The sequence below is a fragment of the Atta colombica genome, unplaced genomic scaffold (assembly GCF_001594045.1).
Source record: "Atta colombica isolate Treedump-2 unplaced genomic scaffold, Acol1.0 scaffold125, whole genome shotgun sequence".
NCBI classification, from domain to species: domain Eukaryota; kingdom Metazoa; phylum Arthropoda; class Insecta; order Hymenoptera; family Formicidae; genus Atta; species Atta colombica.
This window is the reverse complement of record NW_017259212.1, coordinates 241,158-263,463: the sequence shown is the minus strand read 5'-3', so window position 1 is coordinate 263,463 and position 22,306 is coordinate 241,158. Positions and strand designations below refer to the sequence as shown.

Sequence of the window (22,306 nt, the reverse complement as noted above, 5' to 3'; positions counted from 1 at the left end):
AAAACAAATTTAATTAGTTAATATTCAGATTTATTCAGATTTGAAATAGTTTTTATTTTAAAAATCAAACAGATTTTTAATCAAGATAAATATCATATCAAAAAAACACACGGTCATTAGCATGTAAAAATTAATAATGTATAACATATAAAAATGTAAAAATTGCACGAATTTAATAACTTCAGGAATTTAAGTAAAAATCGAAATCCTGCTTTTAGTATTTTAATTTGCGGATAGCTTTTATCTCAATATAACGTTTTGCGGTTTAATAATCAAGATTATTTAAAAATAAGAGTTAAAATAAAGCGAGAGAAAATTTAGAATTTTATATCAAACTATATACTATAGTAAATATATACTATAGTAAAGCATGTTGATATAGAATTATTTTAGATATTCGTATTAGCGATTTAATATAAATAAATCAAAACAAAAATGTCGCTTTCTATAAGAAATTGAATTTCTTGCTATATTTTTATCGAAAAGATTTTCCTTCATATCTGATATTTTACGCTAAATGTAGCCATTTAACCCTCAGGACCGAATCATATTACGTAGCATCCAATATCTGATAAATAAAACTCAAAAAAATAAAAGGATACGAGATAAAATTACAGAGATTCGAAAAAAACTTAAAGTACGATTTTATTTCCCTCAGAAAAATATAAAAATTTCAAATATGTAATACTCAAACAATTTTCACAATTCGTCAAATTAAAAAAATATATTCATAAAATTTATAATAGACATAGTCTCTATATTAAAATTTGATTAAAAATTTATAAATTAATTTTTATTAATCAAAAATAATTATCTTGTATACTTTTTCTTCTAATTGCGTCTACAAATTACATACTACATTTAACGTCGAATGCACGCTTACAATTATGGAGAACGAAGTTTACAAGCAGCTCGCTTTAATGTTCCAGTAAATTTGCTGTCAACAGGAATCAGAGTTCTTTGGGCAGCGGAGTTGCCGTCAAAGAGGCTTTTCAGGCTTCCGGTTTCAAGCTGGTTTGAAAACGAAACGAGCATGAACATTTCGACAAATACATCGTCCGTTAAAGAGTTTAACTCGTTGCACAGGCCGCGGAAACAATGGCCATTCCGGCGGCATCGCGGCAACTGCATTCGCGCTAGCAAAGTGCGGAGCACATTTCACCGGCGTTATCACAATTCGAGTGCCGCCCGCGTTCTCTGAGCCGAGAGACACGAAATACGCCAAAATATCGTTATAGCTATTACCGCAGAACATTGAGCGGAGGGAAAGACGGGATTGGCCTACTTTCCCAGTGAAACCATCCTCTCCCCGGAGGAGAGCGCGGAAGAACCAACATTACTCGCGTTTGAAATTTTGCCTATTGGGAGACGACGTGGGATTCCGCCGACTATGACAAATGGCCTGGCAATTTTTGCGCTTCTCGAAAGTCCCTGATCGATTCCCGGACACCGTCGTCGTTGCCGCAGCGCGAATATCGCGCGAATACAAGTCCATCGAGAAGAAAAGTCGCCGCGCGGTGTCGTCCATTCGGCATGTAGCACATCGACAATAATGTGTCATACGTCTCAATAACGAATGAAAAATTGCTTCTGAAATCATTCTTCTACATATTGTGTATTACAAGCTGATGTCCTGAGTTCATCCTGTTAATATCGACGTAACTTTGTTATGTCGAGTTTCGCGAAACTGCATTAACCAATATTTAACTGCCTGGCAGATCGACCGAAAGTGCTTAAAATTTAAAGCGTTTAAAATTTTGCGTCGTAATTAAATCGCCCGTAAATTTCGAACAGTAATGAAACGCGAAATGCAGATAGAGCTTTGTTTAGATAACTGCAGTTCAAAAAAAAATGGAAAAACTTCTAATTCCAATTGTTACTATCCATATAATTCCAAATTAATGAAAAAATTTACGAAACAAGATATTTTAAAAAAGCAACTAGGTTAAAAATGTAGAAATTGTTAAAATACATACTGCAAATGTAATACTTCGTAAAATTTATTTATATTAAATGCTCTATGATATATATTTTTATTAAACGAAAAAAATACGGAATGAAATCACTTTGAAATTTTCTTATTAATTAAAAGCATTATTTTTCTGCTCTTATTCACAAGATGCGCAAAATATGGATATTCCATATTGAAAAAGTAAAAAAAAAAAAAGTAAAAAAATTTAGTAGGAAACTTCTATGAAACTCGGAGCTTGTCGCGAGAGACATTAACATTAAAGGGATTTGTGGCCGGAGAGAGTGGGATTTCTTTGGCGAGGATTTAAACGAGCGCGCTTTGCGTAATTGAATTTTAAGTATCACAAAACTCGCGACACGAAACTCACACCAATCCTTTGTTTCGCACGGATAAATATAAATACTTGAAAATTTATTATACCTTTTTTTATTCTCAAAGAAATAAACGGTGGATGCAACTAACGATGAAGCGTTTTAGGTTTCTCGCGCTGCTTTTCATCTACGAATCTTATTCAATTTTTGCTTGACGACAATTTAATTAGTCGCAAAACGATATCTAATATTCTCCCAGAAATTTAAGTCCTTTTGTAACTCGATGTAACCATAGCGAAAAACAGGAAATATTACGCGTGTAGGCATATAAATAATTATATACTATGCTCACAAAGAGAGAAACGTTCTCGCGACTGTTTCACTTCCAGAAAAATAAACTCGCGACCCTGATACTGAGCCCCGATAATCTTTACCCTGATAACCGAGTCGGACTTTGCAATACCGGTGCGACTCCTAGCATAATGCAGATACTTTCATCGAGCGCGCAAACATAGATTCGCTCGCTTACGAACTTTCCAAGACGATTACTTACTAATAGTACTGCCGCTAGCCAATTCTACATTATCCTGAATTGGAAATGGAGTGTCCCTGGATATGCAATTACACGCGCGTATACCGTCAATTAGGCAAGTTTAATCGGTAATCGGATTATCGTTGATACGCGTTATCCCGCACCAGTGCATCCGCTATCAGGCCAACTCTGCAGCCAACCAGCTGGCGGATTGCGGCGGCTTGCTGGCGGTTTACAGAGACGTAAATACGAACGCGCCAAAAAGTCAAGTTGATTTAATTGCTGCGACGCTCACTGCACGTAATTACTAATTTCGAACGTCGCGTTGCTTGATAAATGAAACGACAGCCGTTCCCTGGATAATAATCGTGGCAAATGCGTTATTATACCAAATCATCTATACCAAGTCATCGTATCGCCATTTAGCGTAATGATTGTTGTAATCACATCACGAATTATAATGATAAGTTTAATTACTATTATATCCTGTAATTCATAATATGTTTGTCTTTCGTCGTTGTCGTCTTATTTTGTTTTGCAAAATCTAGATCTCGGAATTTCTAAAGTACTTTTAATTTAATTTCTTATTTCGCTGGATTTCCTACGATAATATTTTGCGGTTTAGTGGCGAGGCGGCTTTAATTAGTTCGTTGAAGTATCGAATTTCGAACATCAGACAACAGAAATGAATTTCATTTCGTTTTCACAGCGATATTAACTTAAAATCGGAAAAGAGTAATAATAAAATCTCAATCATTCGTTAAAATTTCCATGATTTCCTCTGATTTTTCAAAGAAATAAATCACCTCGATGTTATCGATTTTGTAGGAAAGTGACAACTCTCTGATATATGATGACATGATGGTATCGATATGTATAATAATACGCTATTTTAAATACATGTCATTCGACTGTTTCATGAAGCGAATATTTCACAGGTAGAAAATGGAAGTTGACTTATGCCTACATATTCGTATCGCATTGCATTTATAGTTATTACATCTCGTATCGAAAACGTATTCTCACATGTGAGAATAGTTTTTTTAATAAAATTTTATCTTAAAATACAGTTTTATTAAAGATCAGCTAAAAATATATTCAGTAACAAAAACAAAAAACAATTTATGTATAAAAAGTAGCACCGGATCGTAAAATTACCGAATACCGAATATCGGAAATTCGGACAGAATGTAACATCGGATATCCGGTATCCAGTCGGATATCCGAGAAAGCAATTTCTTCGAATTGGATATCTGACATTTTCTGGAAATCCGACCAGATTCCGAGAAAGTGTCTTCTAAAAAAAAACAAGAGAAAGAGAAAAGACCTATTAGGGAAAAAAATTGTAATTTTACAATAATATGTATATGATATTATAGCATCATAAATATGCATATTTATTTCTAGAACATTTAAGTATAAGAAAAAAATCAACAATTTAAATTTTAATGATATCAAATTTCAACCGGATACTTCCCCGGATAATAGTGATATCCGGCTATCCGGATAGTAAAAAAATGCTTGATATCGGATATCGAATACTTTCCGGATATCCGGTGCATCTCTAATAAAAAGTTCAAAACAAATCAATTACAACACAAATTTTTAAATTAAATATTTATAAATATTAATTTGTCTTACAAAGAAAGGATACGGTAGACTCTTTACGGATTTTCATCTCCTTCAGCACGATCTGCACGATAAATCTACTATCTCAAAAATAAATTATGTGTTCGAATATTTTGTTAAATTAGCCTTATAAATAGTATTTTTTAATGTATGAAGTATCCTGTATTAATTATATGAAAAATATAGCTCGAGAAATGCGTTTTCATATTCATATAATATACTTATAATGTGGCAAACAAAAAATAACATAGATATAAAGCTCAATAATGAATAGTTTTTTAAATATATTAAGATTTTTTTAGCACAAATTGTTATACATCTTTGATATACTACAGAAAAACCTATTCATTATTGAGCTTTGTATCTGACATTTTTTATCTTTTCATCATATTATAATCTATCATATGTGAAATTATAAACTCATTTTATCGGGATCCACTTTTCCATATACTATAATAATTAGTGCGGAGTCCGAATTATGTTGAAACCATTAAACAAAAATATACATATATTAATGCAATGCTCAGAACAATTAAATCTAGAAAAATAATTGTTATCCGCAAATAAAATTATTATGAATAATTAATTCCATGAGTAACAAATGAAATAAAAATAAAAAGATAAGTACATTATTATCTCTGATTAACGCTATCACCCGATACTTCGCAAATTTCCTCCTTCCAGATCCGTTCGTTGCACTCGCGAAAATAAAGCTAATTACGATTGTATGTACTGATCATCAGAATAGAATTGCACGGCACTTTTTATACAATACTCTCGACATTAATCACTAGCAGCGTTGTGCACTTTACCATTGTATTATGACGATAAAAATATAACACAAAGAATATACACGAAAAAATTGTAGGAAGCTATGATTTGTTCGCTAATGCCATTCACAATGCTTGTCATAATTAATGTAACGAATGATAATAACTAATCATTCATAGAAAATAATTACGTTTCAATGCAATGGACACACGAAACAGTTCATGCAGTTACCTGTTCGAGTCTCGAGGTCAAAATGACAATACGACGCATAACGACCTTGCCTGCCATAAACACCAAGACTGACAGTTATGCTACAGAAAATATGTAATGTATTTTTAATTCCGCTAGCTAATAATCGTACACTGTAATAACTAGGATAATACTGTGTTTCGAGAGATAATATGATGATACACCACACGGTTCGTGCCGTTACTTGCTCGCACGAGTCTCATGCAACTAAGGCCTTGTGTACGCATAATGCGTGCTGTACACTACAAAAACATAAACCAAGGCCATAAAATATTCGACATATGAAATAAATGCATGCTAATATTTTTTTATTTCTCACATTTTAAACTAATTTAAATAAACTGCAGTTAGTACATATATATTTTTTATGCTTTTATATACATGTATGCTTAATTTTGTATATTTATTATATATGTCTACGACGTATATAATATGATTTATTCTATTATAATAATGATTAATTGAGATGACGTTTCAAAATAAAAAAATGCTAAGTATAAATCTTAAATCTTTTGCAAAAAAGTTTGCTTCGATATGTTTAAGGATTGCATTTAAATTTTTTTAATAGATAATTGCTAAAATCGAATTTAAAAAAATTAATTTAAAAGAAGTATATATTGCTATCCTATTAAATTATCAATTTGTCGTATTTAATTATGCAACATAAACAAAATTATCATCCGATAATTTTTTTATTATAACAATATGTTTCAATTTCTTATGTATAATTGTGACTAAAAAAATAAGTTTTTTAATAATATTTCGAGAAAAGATATAGAATGACACAGTTTTGTCTTTTACAATCAAATAAACTCTTGCAATATATAGTATACCTAATAATTAATTTTAAACTTCGAAATACGGTTATCAATTAAAGCGTGTCAGAAATAATCGGAAATAAACGACGAAATAAGCGACAGAAATAATTTCAGTTTCACAAAGACGTAGTCGTGTACGGAAAACAGTGTTATTTCCCATTTAAAATCGTTGCGGAAGAGAATATACAAGAAAGCAATCAACAATCTCACCACTTTGCGCGTATCGACAAGAGCGAGTCATCTCGTCCCTACCGCTTTATGCATAAATGCGAATAAATTACATGTCCGTTCCTCTTTGGTGTCGAATTGCTTACCGGATCCTGTACACCAAAGTTCGGTGTCGAGTGCGGCTTGACATTCGACCATGAAGGATTAATAAAGTCCCATCTCGTCTCGTCTCGTCTCTCGTCCATATCGACGCTTTTCTATTCGTACTTGAAAATACATTTTGTGAGAAAATGCGCATGCAAAAAGAAAAAATTAATCAAACAAACAAAATCATCGGTCGCTCTTATAAGAACAAATAATTAAACATGAATGTTAAGGAGGATTTAAAAAAGTGGAGAGAAATCATATGACTTTTCTTATCTTAATACAAAAACACAAAGAATGTAAAATGCTATCTTGTAAAAAATAAACAATAAAATTTAAATCGTAAAATTATAATTTGATATTAAAAAATATTTTCTTTATAATAAAAATGAATGTTAATTATGTTAAAAAAAAATTGTTTCTGATAATTATTTAAATTTAATTTAAATATTAATAATTGCCACATTTAATTAACATGACATCAAGTAATTCATGACTCTTACAATAAGAAAATGATAGAGAAATTTAATTTTTTCAGTTTCCAAAATGTACTTTAAACTTCACTCTTTTATATAACTCTTCGAAATTCTTATATTTTGTTTACAAGTAACTTACTTAAAACTCTCCTTCTCATAAGAATAAATTATATTATTTAAAAAATCTAAAAAAATTTAGGAAAGCCTACATATTACTTACAAAATTATTCTATCAAAATTACTAATATTTGATCAAATTCTTATACAATTATATGAAAAAATTGAAGAATCTCCTTAATGTAACGAAATATTTCTGCGTTGACGGAATAACGATGTGTCGATACACAAGTTGTTCAATTAACTTCATATTCAATTGTTTGAACGGGTAAGCAACTTTTTCTCAGTGTGCAAAGATATGTTTGCGCAGTGCAAGCAAATGGTTTTGCTATAAAAGCAAACATCGAGTGAAACATGGGTGCAATGCTGCAAAGGTGTGTTTGAAATATACAAGCGTGTGAGCGAACAAGATGGATACGCTGTAAAGGTGCGCTTATATCGTAAAAGCGCGATTAAACTGACGTATTCGCGTTTGTACTACGCTGCGTAAACAAGAGAGCAAACGAGTATCAGTGAACGAATTGATTTGCCATAAACGTGCGTTTGCGGCATTTGAGAATGCGAGTGAATTCGCTAGAAAGGCATGTTACGTGAGCACGAACGATGAATTGATTCGTTGTGACACAGTAGAAAACGAACGTATCCATTCGTTCACGTTCATACCAGCGTTATACAGGCAACCAGGCAATCGTCAAAGAAGATACGCGCGTGGCACGAATGTCGATCCCGAAACTGTATGTATAAAGGAACCCTGTTCAATCAGTCAGAATCTAAACATTGGATTCCGATGTGAGTTAAATGGTTCTATCAAGTAAGCCAGGGATGTTTCAATATATATTTCATATATACTGCGGTTACCGCTATATTAAGTTATGTTATCATGTATCGAGTCGAGTCGGATAAAATATTAAAACGTAATAGATATACATGCACGAGCAACAAAAATAAATAATAAAGGAAATAAAAATTCAATCTAGTACATTTGAATGTACATAATTATTAAAATGAATATACATGAATAATTATTAAAATGAATTATTAAAATGAAGGTATCTCAAACTTCGCGACTCAAAATACTATCGCAAGAAAGATTTTGAAAAATTAAATAAAGTTATTTATAAATTTTTATTTTAAGTAATAGTTTCTGAGATACAACGGTTTAAATATGGCCAATTACAGATTACGTTTAAAGTAAGTATTAGTGAATTGAGGTTTACTAAAGTTATCATACGCGCAACTCATGGACATGATGGTTATCTAAACATAGTCTGTAATTGATCATATTAAAATACTCTTATTATCTCCAAAATTAATGTTTAAAATAAAAATTTTTTAATCATTTTTTTTTTACTTAATTTTTCCAAAACTTTCTTGCTGTAGTATATTATCTGAGTCGCGAATTTTAAGACATCCTATATATTCGCTTATAATCTCCACTCTTATATTCTATCCATTTTTCGCTCGTTTATCTATTTTATTTTTCAATTGATTTTTTCTTTAATTATCTTGTTTTTGTATATATTTTTTTATTCGTATACTTTATTTTTGTACCTGCATATTATTTTATATCTTTATATATGTTCTACAACGCCAAACGAGTTTGAGAATATTGCACGAAGATCTGATTCACTTGACTCAGGAGAAATTCATCTGCAGTAGTGTAAACGTTTCTATTGTGAGTACGGGCAACAGCTGGTGCTTGCGTAAAGTGTAAACGCACCTTAAGGCCACGGTTATGGATGCACGTTCCGACAGAAACTCATCCGGATGAATTCGTACCAGACGTTGGAACTAATCAAATACGGTAAATCAAGTCAAGATGACTTTGGATTACCTACTTCAGGCTATACCGTTTTCCTTGCAGCTAATGGTCGTTTTGAAATGAGGTTGCTGTTTGTGATGATTTTTTATTGCTGTCAAACTAAAATTAACTGTACCGTAAACAATTTATCTTTTACATACAAATTACATTTCCATTAATTTAGAATTTACTTAGAATTGCTTATCTAAAAAAAAAGTTCTGTTATTTATTTGCATTCACAAAGTTTTTCGTGAAAATTCTTTTTAGATGTCTGTCGCACCAAAACACTACGTATATCTTATCTTCGAAATAAATATTTATTATTAGACTATAATGTCCGTATGTATAACCCATAATATTCAACGGCGAATGCAAAGTTCCGGGATACTCTATATAATGCGAGATCTGATCACGTAGTGTGTAATTACCTTCACTTATCTCGACACATTTAATTAGTTCTGATCGGCAAATTCCTATGCGCGTTCACTATGCCAATAACCCGCATGCAGTGTACTATCTACAACTATAATCCTTAAGTTATCCAGGACTTAGGTTTTAATCCGTTATGATATTATGAAATATATATAATTAAAAAGATTAATATCAGGAAAACAAATGAAGGCCATTAATAAAATATGTTGAAATTAATAAAAGTGATATAGAATAGGAAACAAATATTTTGACGTGCAATCTATCTTTTCAATAAATTCGCCAATCATTCAAAAAGTAAATAGATAAATAAAAAGTAGATAAATAAAAATACATAAAAGTAGATAAATAAAAATAATTAATTAATTAATTAATTAATTATTAATTGTTCCGCAGAGTAAAATATATATTGAAACAAATGCAAATAATTTGGGGTGAGACTATAACGTAATTTTAGATGCATCTCGGTTAATTGTATCACATAGACGACCGCCGACAGTTAATAAAACGGATGTGATTAATACATCCAGTTGAAATGAAGCTAATTCTACGGCTGCTATATAATCAAATACTAAAGTGAATGCAGGCAAACTCGATGGAATCGTAATTATATCTCAACTTGCGAATGCAATTACAATAAATGAGTTGGAATGTAGCTCTCGTCTGCCAGTTCAACGGATTTTCCGGTAGAAATTTGTCGGCGTGCAAGAACGCTCGTTGGAAACTCGCGATGCCGTAACCGCGGCCTAAGTCGTCGAAGTGAAGACTACGACGTTCGGATATTACCCACGGCAAGACGCTATTACGGCTGGTTTCAACTTCCCCGCAATCCCGATCGCTGAAACGACGGCGACGATGGTCTCGTTCACGATTCACGATCCGGCAAAGCCGTGGGGCCGTATGCACGATCAAGTTTCTGGTCCGTTCGCGAGCTTGCGGTTACGTTTAGTTCACCGTACGCCGAAATTATAGGTACCACACAGATCCTTCTCTCTCTCTCTCTCTCTCTCTCTCTCTCTCTCTCTCTCTCTCTTTCTATTTCTATTGTTCGATATATGTATCCGCCTGGTTCCTGCTGAAACGCTTACAGGGCACGGACGATGCACTAGTATCAACCATCATCGATTCAAGCAATGCCGTATCTACGTGTTTGTCTCAGTTTAACCATTAATTCTTATGAAGAAATTTTTTTAAATTCATAATCAAAATTTAGAATCATATAGCTGGTAATGTCACAACTCTCGTAATTTGGATCATACAAATACAAAATATCTTAAAAAAATGACATTTATAAGTTAAACGTGTAAAAATTTGATTTATTCTAATATCCCACGCTTAACTGAAACGCTAATTGATACTTTTATTTATCTATAAAAATAGAAAATATTATTTCTCTTACATATACATCAATATATTATTTCTAATGTCAAAGAAAATATCTCCATGTACAGAAAAGATAGAAAGATAGAAAAGCAAATCTCTTTTGCATGTAAAAAACAAGTAAACAAAATTACCGATTATTTAGTATTCACTTAATTATTTTCTAGGTACATAATTAGAATAAACATTTATAAAAATAAACATCAAAGTTTTATTATATACTATAATAACGTAAATAATTACGATTCGCGAAGGTTGAAAAAATTCTTGCTACGAAAAAAAAGACCGATTTATAAAAATCGTTCAGTCCATCCTTAAATTCATGGATTTATATAAATCCTTCATTCTTTAAAGCCAATAATTTCAGTCGCAATCATAAACGTATACTTATTTTCGCAGAGCGTATAATTATTAAAATAAAAATTTGTAAAAACAGACATTAAAACTTTATTATACTGTATTGTATAGTATCAAATTTAGGTCGTCATTGCTCCTCAATATATCGTTATATATTTTTATACTAAAACTAACGATACACTGAATAGAAGCAGTGGTGACTCAAATTATTAAATTTGACGCTGTAATTTTAACAATATAAAACGAAAACGATTGCAAACATTGTGTGAAGAGATTCTCGTAACAAAAAAGATCGACTTGTAAATCTATCGCTCTTTAAATCCGTGGTTCCAATATTTCTAGTCACAATCATGGACATACGCTTATTTCCCACCGAAAGTCTATGGTCTGTACTAACCCCTTATTCGTGACCCCTTCGGTACAGTAACCGCGCAGTGTATCTCCAATAAGGGAATTTGGCACGTTTCCAAACGACGAGAAACTACGACAACGACGATGGCTATGACGAAATGAGATCCTTAGTTTGAGATCCTTAGTTTAATGTAACGACGAGAGTAAAATAACATGCTATCCAAAAAGTGGCTAATATGATCCGTGGAAAATCAGACAGAGCGCGACAAAAATATTGTTTACAACACAATGTTCACTAACGACTATTCATTAAAAAAAGAAAAAAAATCATCGTATGTAAATACAGGCAACATGATTAAAAAATAATATATTATAAATATGTTATCATTGAAAATGCGAAAGAAACGCGCGAAATAACGACGGAGGAATCTATTCTGGAATTCACACGCGAAATTCTGAACTTTTTTGCAAATTCGGGCACAATGGCCTCTCTCGTTCTCTTCGCAATTCGCCAAACAGTACCTCGTGCGATTCACGCGTGCGGCTCTCAAATAATTTCGAATTGAAATCGAGGACCGCGCAACTTGTATTTCCGTTCATTGTACGTCGCGCATTCCGATGCGTTCGCGGCGAGGCGCACGCGATTCGCTTCGAGATACGCTCGTTCGAACGCGAAATTTATTTCTCGATCGCTCCAGGTCGCGACGAGAGTCGCGGAAAGTTACGAGGGGAATATTTGATACTGGTTGGCGTGCAGGGCGTCGCCGATCGATCTGACCGACTTTTTTTCAGTCTTCGTGAGAGCTTGTTATTATTACTTCCTGTATTATTACTGGTTTATCATTATTTATTAAGCCTTGATTTCAACTATTGGTTTACTTCTTATTGCATTGTTGTCTTATTCTGGTTTTGTTACTAGTAGACTTTGTAACAGCAATTTTGCCGATGTCTAACCATTTATAAGTTACTATTGTCTATTGTATTTATGTTCATGTTAATTATAGTCGATTGTATCACATTTTATGTCTGTTAGTCTATTAACACGTAGTCTTTTATATAAAGCTTTGCAATAAATTAAATTAAATTAATTTCTTTTATGATGAATTATTATATTTTTATATTAGCAGACATTATTTTTTCTATTATATACAAGAGATTCTAAAAATAATTTAACAATTTAGACTGTTTATGTTCAACAAAGGAAATTATTACTAAGAATCGGTGCTGTTATTAGTGCATTAAGTATTATTACAAAAACTTATATTGTAGAATCTAAACGTCTTGCTCGTAAGAGATGAAAAAGAACTGTAATAGCTTGAAAGCATCTTTTACTTATTGTGAACAGTACGGTTCAGCAAAAAGATATTAAAAGCAATCGAAAGAGAAACCCGAAGGAGTTTAATTAAACAGAGGATACGAGTTTTAATAATCTATGTGGCAAAAAGAAGCTTTCATTTTGATTAATTTAATGTCAACTTTACTTCAATAAACTTTTTCTTTAAAGTTTAAAATTATCAGGATATTTCATATTGAAAATTACCAACGCATAAAGCGTCCAATCTAGCTCTTTTCCCACACTTGTAAAGTTGAAGAAGAATGTAAGATTTCTAACTTCCTGCGACATTCTACATTCGAAAGGAATAAGTACATCCAATTAATTACACAGAATATAACTAGACACGGTACTAATAAATCACTAAATTGTTTTTATAAGGACCAATCAAGAAGGATTATTTCATCCTTTCGTATCTGACTCGCGTAACACGGAACAAACTCAATTATTTATGGGCACATTAGCGACGCGAACTAATGAGGGCGTGCTCAATGAATTACTGAAATCGTATTCAGCCGGAAAACCATCTGCGGTTATGTAATGACGTTAAACAAAGCGTTAATCCTCTGATGCACTTTGGGAGTCAAAATAAATCCCCGTGCGTTGCACATAATTCACTTGTTATGCATGTAGTTTTGAAAATATTGGCTTATTAAGATACAAAAGATATCCCGAAGGACCATTATATAAGAATAAGAAAAATCCGTTTTGAACATAACTTTCGAGTTTTCAGATATTTTCACTGTTTGCATGCTGAAATCCCGTGGGTTTGGAAAAATCGATAGAAAAACTGATAAACATTATAAGATCTTATTTTCATTTAAGTTAAAGCACAAAGTTTTATAACGTACGGCTTAATTTATTAAAATAATTACTTTTCACGTTATAAATATATTCGAAAAATATATTAAACTAAATGTGAATTATTGTGACAATTATAAAAGTTGGAGATGCTCCTCGACTGAACTGCTCGCGAAAAAGTAACATTCGTAAATTACAATAAATGCATTCGTTATCAACAAAATTTCGTCAACAGTACACTGAAAAAAGGAAAACTAAATTTTAATAAATGTTTGTTTAAATAGTTCTAAGTAAATATTTACTGAATATAAACATATATTTATTTAATGCAAAAACCATTAATTTAATTATCATTTTTTATTAACATTTTATTAATATTTTTTATAAATATTTTTTATAAATATTTATTTACTGTAAGTAAATATTTACTTAATATTACTTAAGTAAATTAAAATTTTGTAAAGTTTTTCACTATATTATTCATGTTTTATGTTTGAAATTCTTCATTAAATTAAAATTACGTTTGTGCTCAAATTGCGATTTCACTGCATGGCGATTGAAGCAACCAGTATTCAATTATAATCAAGTAAAACGACCTTTCAGTAATACGAAAATGGATAGAGTGTATCAAAGGATTTAAACAAGGCACTCTTAGGTACGTCGAAGCTTGCTCTTACCGGGGCGACGAATGCTGCACATGTGCCAAGCGGAAACCGCCTCGAAATAGCGGACAGGGTGGTCGCACGCTATCCATCACGAAGTTGAAGTTGAGGGATACCAGCTAATTACTTTGTCCGTGGATATGCGCACGCTCGTCGATGTATAATACCACGCCTAATCTCGAAATGTGCTGACACTACTTACTCTTTCGCCCGTGATCGCACGGTGCCACGCCGCCGGCTTAATGACAGTAATACGCCTCGTTTACGCAACGTAATTCCGGTACGCAGAATGAGCGTGTATAAATATTGATCCGGTTGCTGCAATGACTATCAACAGCGCTCTCAGTGCGTCGCTCTATGACGTTGACATGCTAGGACAGAGAGAGAGAGAGAGAGAGAGAGAGAGAGAGAGAGAGAGAGAGAGAGAGAGAGCTTTGAGATTATCGGATTGTTGAGATTATCTTGGGATAATCTCGAATCAAAATCCCTGATCGGTTGCGGCATTATCTGCCAACGTAATTAGTTCCTTTGACACACGCGTTTTATGCTTTAAATCAATGTAAATAATCGATCTTCTATTAGCGCGGGATAAATTTAATAAAATGTTAAGAAAATAGATTTCCCATTACCAATTACATATTATAATCACTACATTATGAAAATTTTAATAATTATTACAAGAGAAAGAGGTAACGCATAATATTCATATCATAGTTCTTGGTAAAATTATACTATTTTTGTCATCAATACGTTGAATATTAAATTAATAACCGCGGCAGAATGCGACCAAATCGTTAAATAATTTCAACAAAAATTACCGCAGCGTTAAAATAGTATCGATAACGCAACGAGAGATAATAATTTAATGTGTATGTAATGAGATGAAAAATTCTATATAAATTACACGAAGAAATAGGAAATTCGATTTAATTCGAGTCAATTTTAACATACTACATTTGTGCTAATTTAATTTCATAATTTGATGATTATATTGAAGCAATGTGTGAAGAGCTATTTATGTCTTCTTCGATTGATGAGGAAATAAAATATAAATGAACTTACCCAAAACAGTACCGACGTAGGAATGCGAAGTGTCGAAGGATATCGGTCCGTTCGTGCTCTCAAAGGATACGTCTTTGCTAAACAGACTCGCGTCGTGAAACAAGCGTATCGTCCAGGATCTGCAAGATAAATTGTGATTGTGAAATACTGGAGAATTTTTTGAGACTGGAAAAGTAATTATCGGCGTTTCTTGCGTGCCATAATATCTCGACTCGGCTCGCTCCGGATCATTACGCAGAAGGCCGATAATCTAGTAATAACATGAATAAAGGAAAAGGAATCGTCGAGGCAAAAGAACGAAGCATTTTAAGTGTGTGTACATATTACGATTACGAAAGACTGTATCTTATTTATCTAGAGGACTATTTTCAGAAAAATTATTTCAAATTTTATTTTAGAGAAAGATTTGTCAAATAGATATCTTTCCAATGTCGAATGGAGCAAAATACGGTAAATTCCTCGCGTAGCTGTAATGTTCGAAGTACAGCGTTTTGCATAGAAGCAAAGGCTTGACAAAGGAGGAGTCATATTATATATAGTTAAAACGTCGAGCTAAAATCCTCGAGCACAACCATCTCACCGGATTTATATATAAAAAAAAAGCATATTACTTCAACTGATATATAAACTGATATCGAAGAGCTTGTACAAGCTCTTCATACAATATGTCGATTTGCTCGCGCAGAAAGAGGAAAATAACGCAAGTACGTAGAGAATAAATATCTTGACTTCGCAGCGTAGTATCAGTTATTCTCGAGCGATACTTTGTATGAAATGTCAGGTCAGTCCATAAGTTCATGCGTACTTACTATGTGAGTATATTTTAAACTGTATAGAATAAAGCAACTATAGTAAAATGGCAACAAAATATCGATAACGAAAGAACATGCATCGATAATTTAAAAAAAAATAACATTTTAAATATCCGAGCTATATTGAAAGTATACGCCAATATATTTCAACGAAATATCAGAGAATTCTGATAATTTAAATATTTAAAATAAAATTCTCTCAAAATAATTCTTGCTGATAAATAAAATGTGAGTTTTCATAATCGTGATGCTTATCATTTCGTATTCCCTGCGAATTGAACGCGAGATTGATCTGATACGATGGATGTCTTCCACAATTTCAAGCTACGATGTTCGAAACCTTCGAACCTCCAAAGACAGCTTAAGACGAAACCATGTAACATCATATGGATCGAAGTGGCTTCTCGCCACTAACGGATTCAGCGCTAAATATACACACGCTCTTTCACTCCTGCAAGTGGCATTTACGTAACAAATCCGCCTTTAACGAGATCAAAGTCGACTAAGATTGACGTTCGCGCCATCGAATTCCGCAGAGAAGAGTACGCGAAACGGATTAATATCATACGTTGACGTTCACCAATGCCGAACACGACATTCAATTATGACAAAGAGGCCACATGGCAGAAATAAATCATAACCTCGGAAACAAGCGTATGTGTACCTAATCTCTTTCGTTCTAAATTTTTGGGAGTGAAATTTCACTCCCAAAATTTCAAAAAAGTGAGAGTTGCGCCAACCCAGCAGAAATGAATTTTTTCACTCTTAAAGAGCAAAGAATCCTTCCAAGCGAGATTCAATTTTCGATCTAATCTCTCTCTCTCTCTCTCTCTCTCTCTCTCTCTCTCTCTCTCTGCAGAGTGTATAATTTCACTCTCCAAAAGAAGAGACGGAAATTTCATTCTGATAAATATTAAGTTTAACCCCTCTTACATCCAATCTTATTGGACGAAATTATAGGCTCATTCGACGTATTTCTGCACAAAATGAACGAATCTGACAGAAAAAAAGCTCAATCTCGAAACGAGATATTAATCATTAAAGTTCTTGTTAGATTAGAAAATTCATTCCTCAAAGGAGTGAAGTAAAATTCACTTGCCGGACTAATGCAAATATCATCGTTTTTTCAGTGAAATTTCATTCCCAAAAATTTAAAATGTTTGTTTACATTGGAACTTTAATTTAATATAAAAACTCAAATAAGAACATAATAAATGCCCTAATAATTTTAATAACAGTTTCATGCTTCGCATCTGTCATATCAAATCATATTATTATCCCGCAAAAAATATTATTAATAAATTATAAAAGCAAACATTTCAAGAAAGATGAAACTTGAAAGCGTGGAAATTAAAATACTGAAAAATAACGCAGGTGTAGAAAAGTTATTGACGTTTTCATAAATATTCGCTTCCCAACTGATGTAATATGCCATAGAAATATGAGCAAAAACAGAATTGCGCAAATAAATTGTTGCTTCGAATATAACATAAAAACTTTTTCAATATAAAAACGAAGAAATCCTATCTATTTTTGCAGAAAAATAAATTATGGTTGGAATACAAATAATATTCGTTTTTTCCTTATAAAGAGGCAAATATGTATGTCAAAATAGTTTGTATACGCGCTTTGTAAAAATAAATTTAGCCATTACTATATTCCGCACAAAATGCAGCAGCGAATTAATTATCAAGAAACTTTTTTTACAAGGGACGATATAAATATGTATAATATTAGAACATGGTAAATTGAAACGAATGCCCGAAGAACTCGTTAGTGCCTTCATAAATATGCTTCGCATATGTTAGTTATTTTATTTATAACCAAAATGCATCCATTTAGTTAAATATATACGTACGTGCGCTTTACCAATATATATACTTTATATATGTACATAAATTAAATACATCGCAACATATGTATTTAACCAAGACTATGTCAAGATTGTAAAATCACATACTACAAAATACGACAGTAAAATAATATTTGTATAATATTAACATTGCAAAAACAAACGCGAATATAAACTAGATTTCATTAATTTACCGCATTGACAATCCATAAATTGTTTGTCATTTTATTCAAAATATTCGATTATTGAATTGCTCTTTAGTTTATCTCTGGATTTTACATGATTAATTGCGCTCTCATTTATAATTTTATTTCTCCCTTCTCTTATAAATCCTTACTAAGCTAAGTAACTCCATTTTTAGCACAAAGATAATCGCTGTGATAGAATCATCGCATGACAGATGATTGACATATGATGACAATCAAAGGTCGACAAGAAACTGGTGGTCATTGCAAGATGTGATGGAATAACGGTGATTATCATTGAAGAAAACCAGACTGCTAGAACTTATATATATGTGACTTTCACAATGACAATGCGCAAATACATGACGTGCTTCCGGATATCTCGTGAAAGCCTGATTCCACGATGATGCTGAATTTATGTGGAAGGTCAAGCGAAACCAACAGAATGCAACTCACGTTTGATGACTTGCACGGTGAATATGCAAAATATATCTGAAATACAAAGCTATTCACAAAACGTTATTCTTTGATTAATTAATATTCTTTCTTAACATTTCTCAATTCAATAAAATTTATAATTAGCAAATCATTTTTAAAAAGTTAAGTATATAATTATCAAAAAAATATAAAAAGATAAAAAAATCCATTTTCTTTGTCCAATCCTTTGTTACTTAATTCTTGTATCTGCTTTATATTACTGTAATGCAATACAAACGCTGTGAGCATTTAAAAATATACCTAATTATATGTATTTTAAATACTGTTAATTACTTCGTGATCAATTTATTTTTCTTTTTAAAAAAATGTCGCTCGAATGCTTTTGGAAAAAATATAATTTCATCTATAAAAGATGAAATTCTTAATGCGTCACCAACAAAGACTATTTGCGCTGTTATATTTAGAGACCTACTGGGACGATCGTTAATTCTTTTCGCAGCATTTATTATCATAGTAGTGCGAAGACACCGAAGGAAGAAACGACTTTAGCATATCCGGCAAAAAGACGTTAAAACGTTGAATTACCATAAAGATATACAGGGCTAGAGTTGGGACGCATTACGCGAAGAATTAGGGGAAGCATAACAATTAGTCGCGACTCTTTATAGCGCGCACACACTGCTGCTTCCGCGACAATCATTTTCATAATAATCCGACGTCGGCTGCACGGATCGCGCATTAAATCGTCAGCTTTGTCTTGGGAGGCTCGTTGTGTTATATCTTTGCAGTATCGCGAAAAAGTCGTTTAAGTGCCGCTTTCATCGCCCGAAGCTGGTGTATAAAAGACGAAACTCTCGTTGCATCCGCCATAATCTCTCGTAAGTTTGTATACAAGACGTTCTAATTAAAGCGCTTACTATCACTCGTCGGATAACAGAAAATGTGCCGTAAAAAAAGACCCAGTATAAAATAAAAAGCCGTTAAAAGAGATTATTAAAGCATTAAAATATCGACTGCTTTTTGTTTTCGTTAAAAATTTGTTCTACTTAAAGTTTAATATATATTCAATCTTAAATAAAAAAGATCTAATGGGATCGCGCCATCAAGAGATTAAATTTTCCTCGAGAAAAACTCGACGCCAAATTCCTTTGGCAAAAGTAGAACTTCGCTATACTTCCTTTCTTGAATGTATTCCGTCAATCGACTTTTAGATAAACTTCGCTAATGATAAGCTATCTCTGTATCCCAATTATCACAAACATTTCTTATAGTAAACAATTAAGAGATTGAAGCATGTACGACAGATTAATAAATACGAGGGTAGTTTGATAAGTTAGTGACATTTTAAAAAACTATATTAAAAAATAATAATAATAATAAAAATAATAATAAAAGGAAAAGAATTTTTTAATTCCATTAACTTAGATTCTAACTCTTAAATAACTAACTTGCTCTCAAACTGCTCTCGTATTTCTTAATTCCACAATCCTCTAGCTCTTCTTAACTATTATAAAGTATGTCGATATATTAACGCAATCGAGAAATCTGCTGTTTATTAATTTGATGATCGCGCTTCTTTGTAACGATTACGAGCGACCGTGCCGCGAAGCGGAAAAATAGTTCGCATAATTTTCCAGTTTTTTCCTCGACTACAACTTTCGCGTTTATTTTCATAATGATTATAAGCGTGCGATATTTACTACGTTTATTTTCATAACGATTATAAGAGCACACATGTGACTCGTTATGCCGGAGGGTAAATTTCGTCATCTTTGCCACCAACAAGAAGTTCGCTTTATTGCATCGAAAGAGACAACGCGCGTGTCTTCAGTGGCAGAAGGTGGAACACACACGAGTTTGACCGTGTGCTCTTTTATATAACCGCCCATAACATCGCCCCCATATGCACGGCGAAACGATGCGTTGGCTTCACTGAATGCTATACTCATGCCCACATACAGGAAAACTAGATCCACAACGTATGAGAGAGGTGCGTCGAGGTACATGGTCTATTCATGCGCAAAGTCTTCCACCGAGAGGCGAACGCGCGCGGCGCGACGGTTAGAAAAGTGAGAAGGTGTCGCCTGTACTCAATATCTATTCCTGGCTTAACCATACTGCTTCCCATTTCCCAAGACTAGGCTATATACTAAGAAATCGCTGAGGACATAACGCGAAAGTTTATTCTCTCATATGGCTAACAAAGTCAAACAAAACAGATAAAACTATTGCGAGTCGTTGGAAAAAATTTGTATTTTCTAAAAATGTAAGAAAAATATGTTAACGTCTGCAATCTACATGTTTTTTGACACACAAGCGAAATTTCACTCTCAAATTAAAAAAGATTCATTCTAAAATAAAAGAAGTCAAATTAAATAAAGTTTAAAGATAAGTTAGTTTTATGTTTGAGTTAAAAAAACTTTGTAATAGATAGAGATGTTGAAACCTTTTCTACATTTTTTGAAAGCCTTTACTAAAATAAGTAAAATAATAAGTAAAAACTGAAGCTGGACAAAAAAGACTCAGATTGCAGAGTTAAAAAAGTAATATTTTTTTCTAATATACACAAATGTCTTTACATATTACAAATGTTTTAGAAAACAATATCTGGAGACACTGGTAGTGTCTTGACGCTAAGGTTATATATATTCTATTATTATGTATATTATAAAAAGAGTAAAATGTCATCCAAAAGAGTCCAATATTTCTTTTTTAAAATATATACATAGATTTTGATCTTTCAATTCTTTTCTGGAACTAACTCTTTCCTAACTTTCTTGCTGTTTCAAAATATTTTATAAAAATTAAGCAGAAATTGACATTTAATGACGTAACGATCCCAAACAATAGGATATAAGCGAAGCTCTTTGCACGCCGATTATTTTTATAATTTTTCTCGTAGAATCCAAAGCAAACGAAAACATAGAACAAATATATCGTGATCTAATCGCAGACGCATTTCGTGAACAATGCCGCGACGGAATTCATGAAAGACGAACGGCGGACTTCTCTTGCAAAGCATGAGAATAAACCAGCGACTTTGCCGCGATATGACCAATAAATTCGCTTGGTCGCACAGCGATACAGAAAAAGAGGAAGGAAAATCGTACAATACAATACTTGACTAGAACGGCCACCGAAGTGAAGGCCGCTATGACGAGAACGACAACGTGTGTGCCAGAAACTTCTTTCTTCTCCTCTCCTCAACTATTATCTTGCCAGTTTGTACCAGGTGCAGTGGGGTAGAAACGCTACCGTCTTGCGGTGGCGACGAGGAATGGTGGGATGTTGCGTGGGCGCTTGGTACGACGACGACGACGACGACGACGACGACGACGACGACGACGACGACGACGACGACGAGAGATAGAGGGAATCGCATGGCGCACTCCTGCTTTACATTTTATTGCCCGACGTGGATTCGACCGATTTACATAAAGAGACGAACGTTGTAGTTACATTGGCGGACTGTGAAAGCGACCGGGGAGAAGGAAGGAGGAAGAGGAGATCGAGAGATGTTTCTCATGTCTCCTACTAGAGAAAAGGGCTGCATGCCGTTTGTCGCCCAGGATGAGAAATTTGCGATGCAGGAGGTGTGTGAAACGCGAATGCCAATACGTATCTCTTTTCTCTCTCTCTCTCTCTCTCTCTCTCTC

The 22,306-nt window shown here is 33.0% G+C and overlaps 1 protein-coding gene across 1 annotated transcript in view; it reads right to left on the bottom strand.

Annotated features, from left to right (window-relative positions):
- LOC108694876 (disintegrin and metalloproteinase domain-containing protein 10) overlaps nucleotides 1-22,306 on the bottom strand; it is an 88,029-nt gene that overhangs the window by 22,857 nt on the left and 42,866 nt on the right. The window contains exon 6 of the mRNA XM_018204567.1: nucleotides 15,364-15,482. Within this exon, the coding sequence (XP_018060056.1) occupies nucleotides 15,364-15,482 (119 nt within the window). The remainder of the gene's footprint in view (nucleotides 1-15,363; nucleotides 15,483-22,306) is intronic.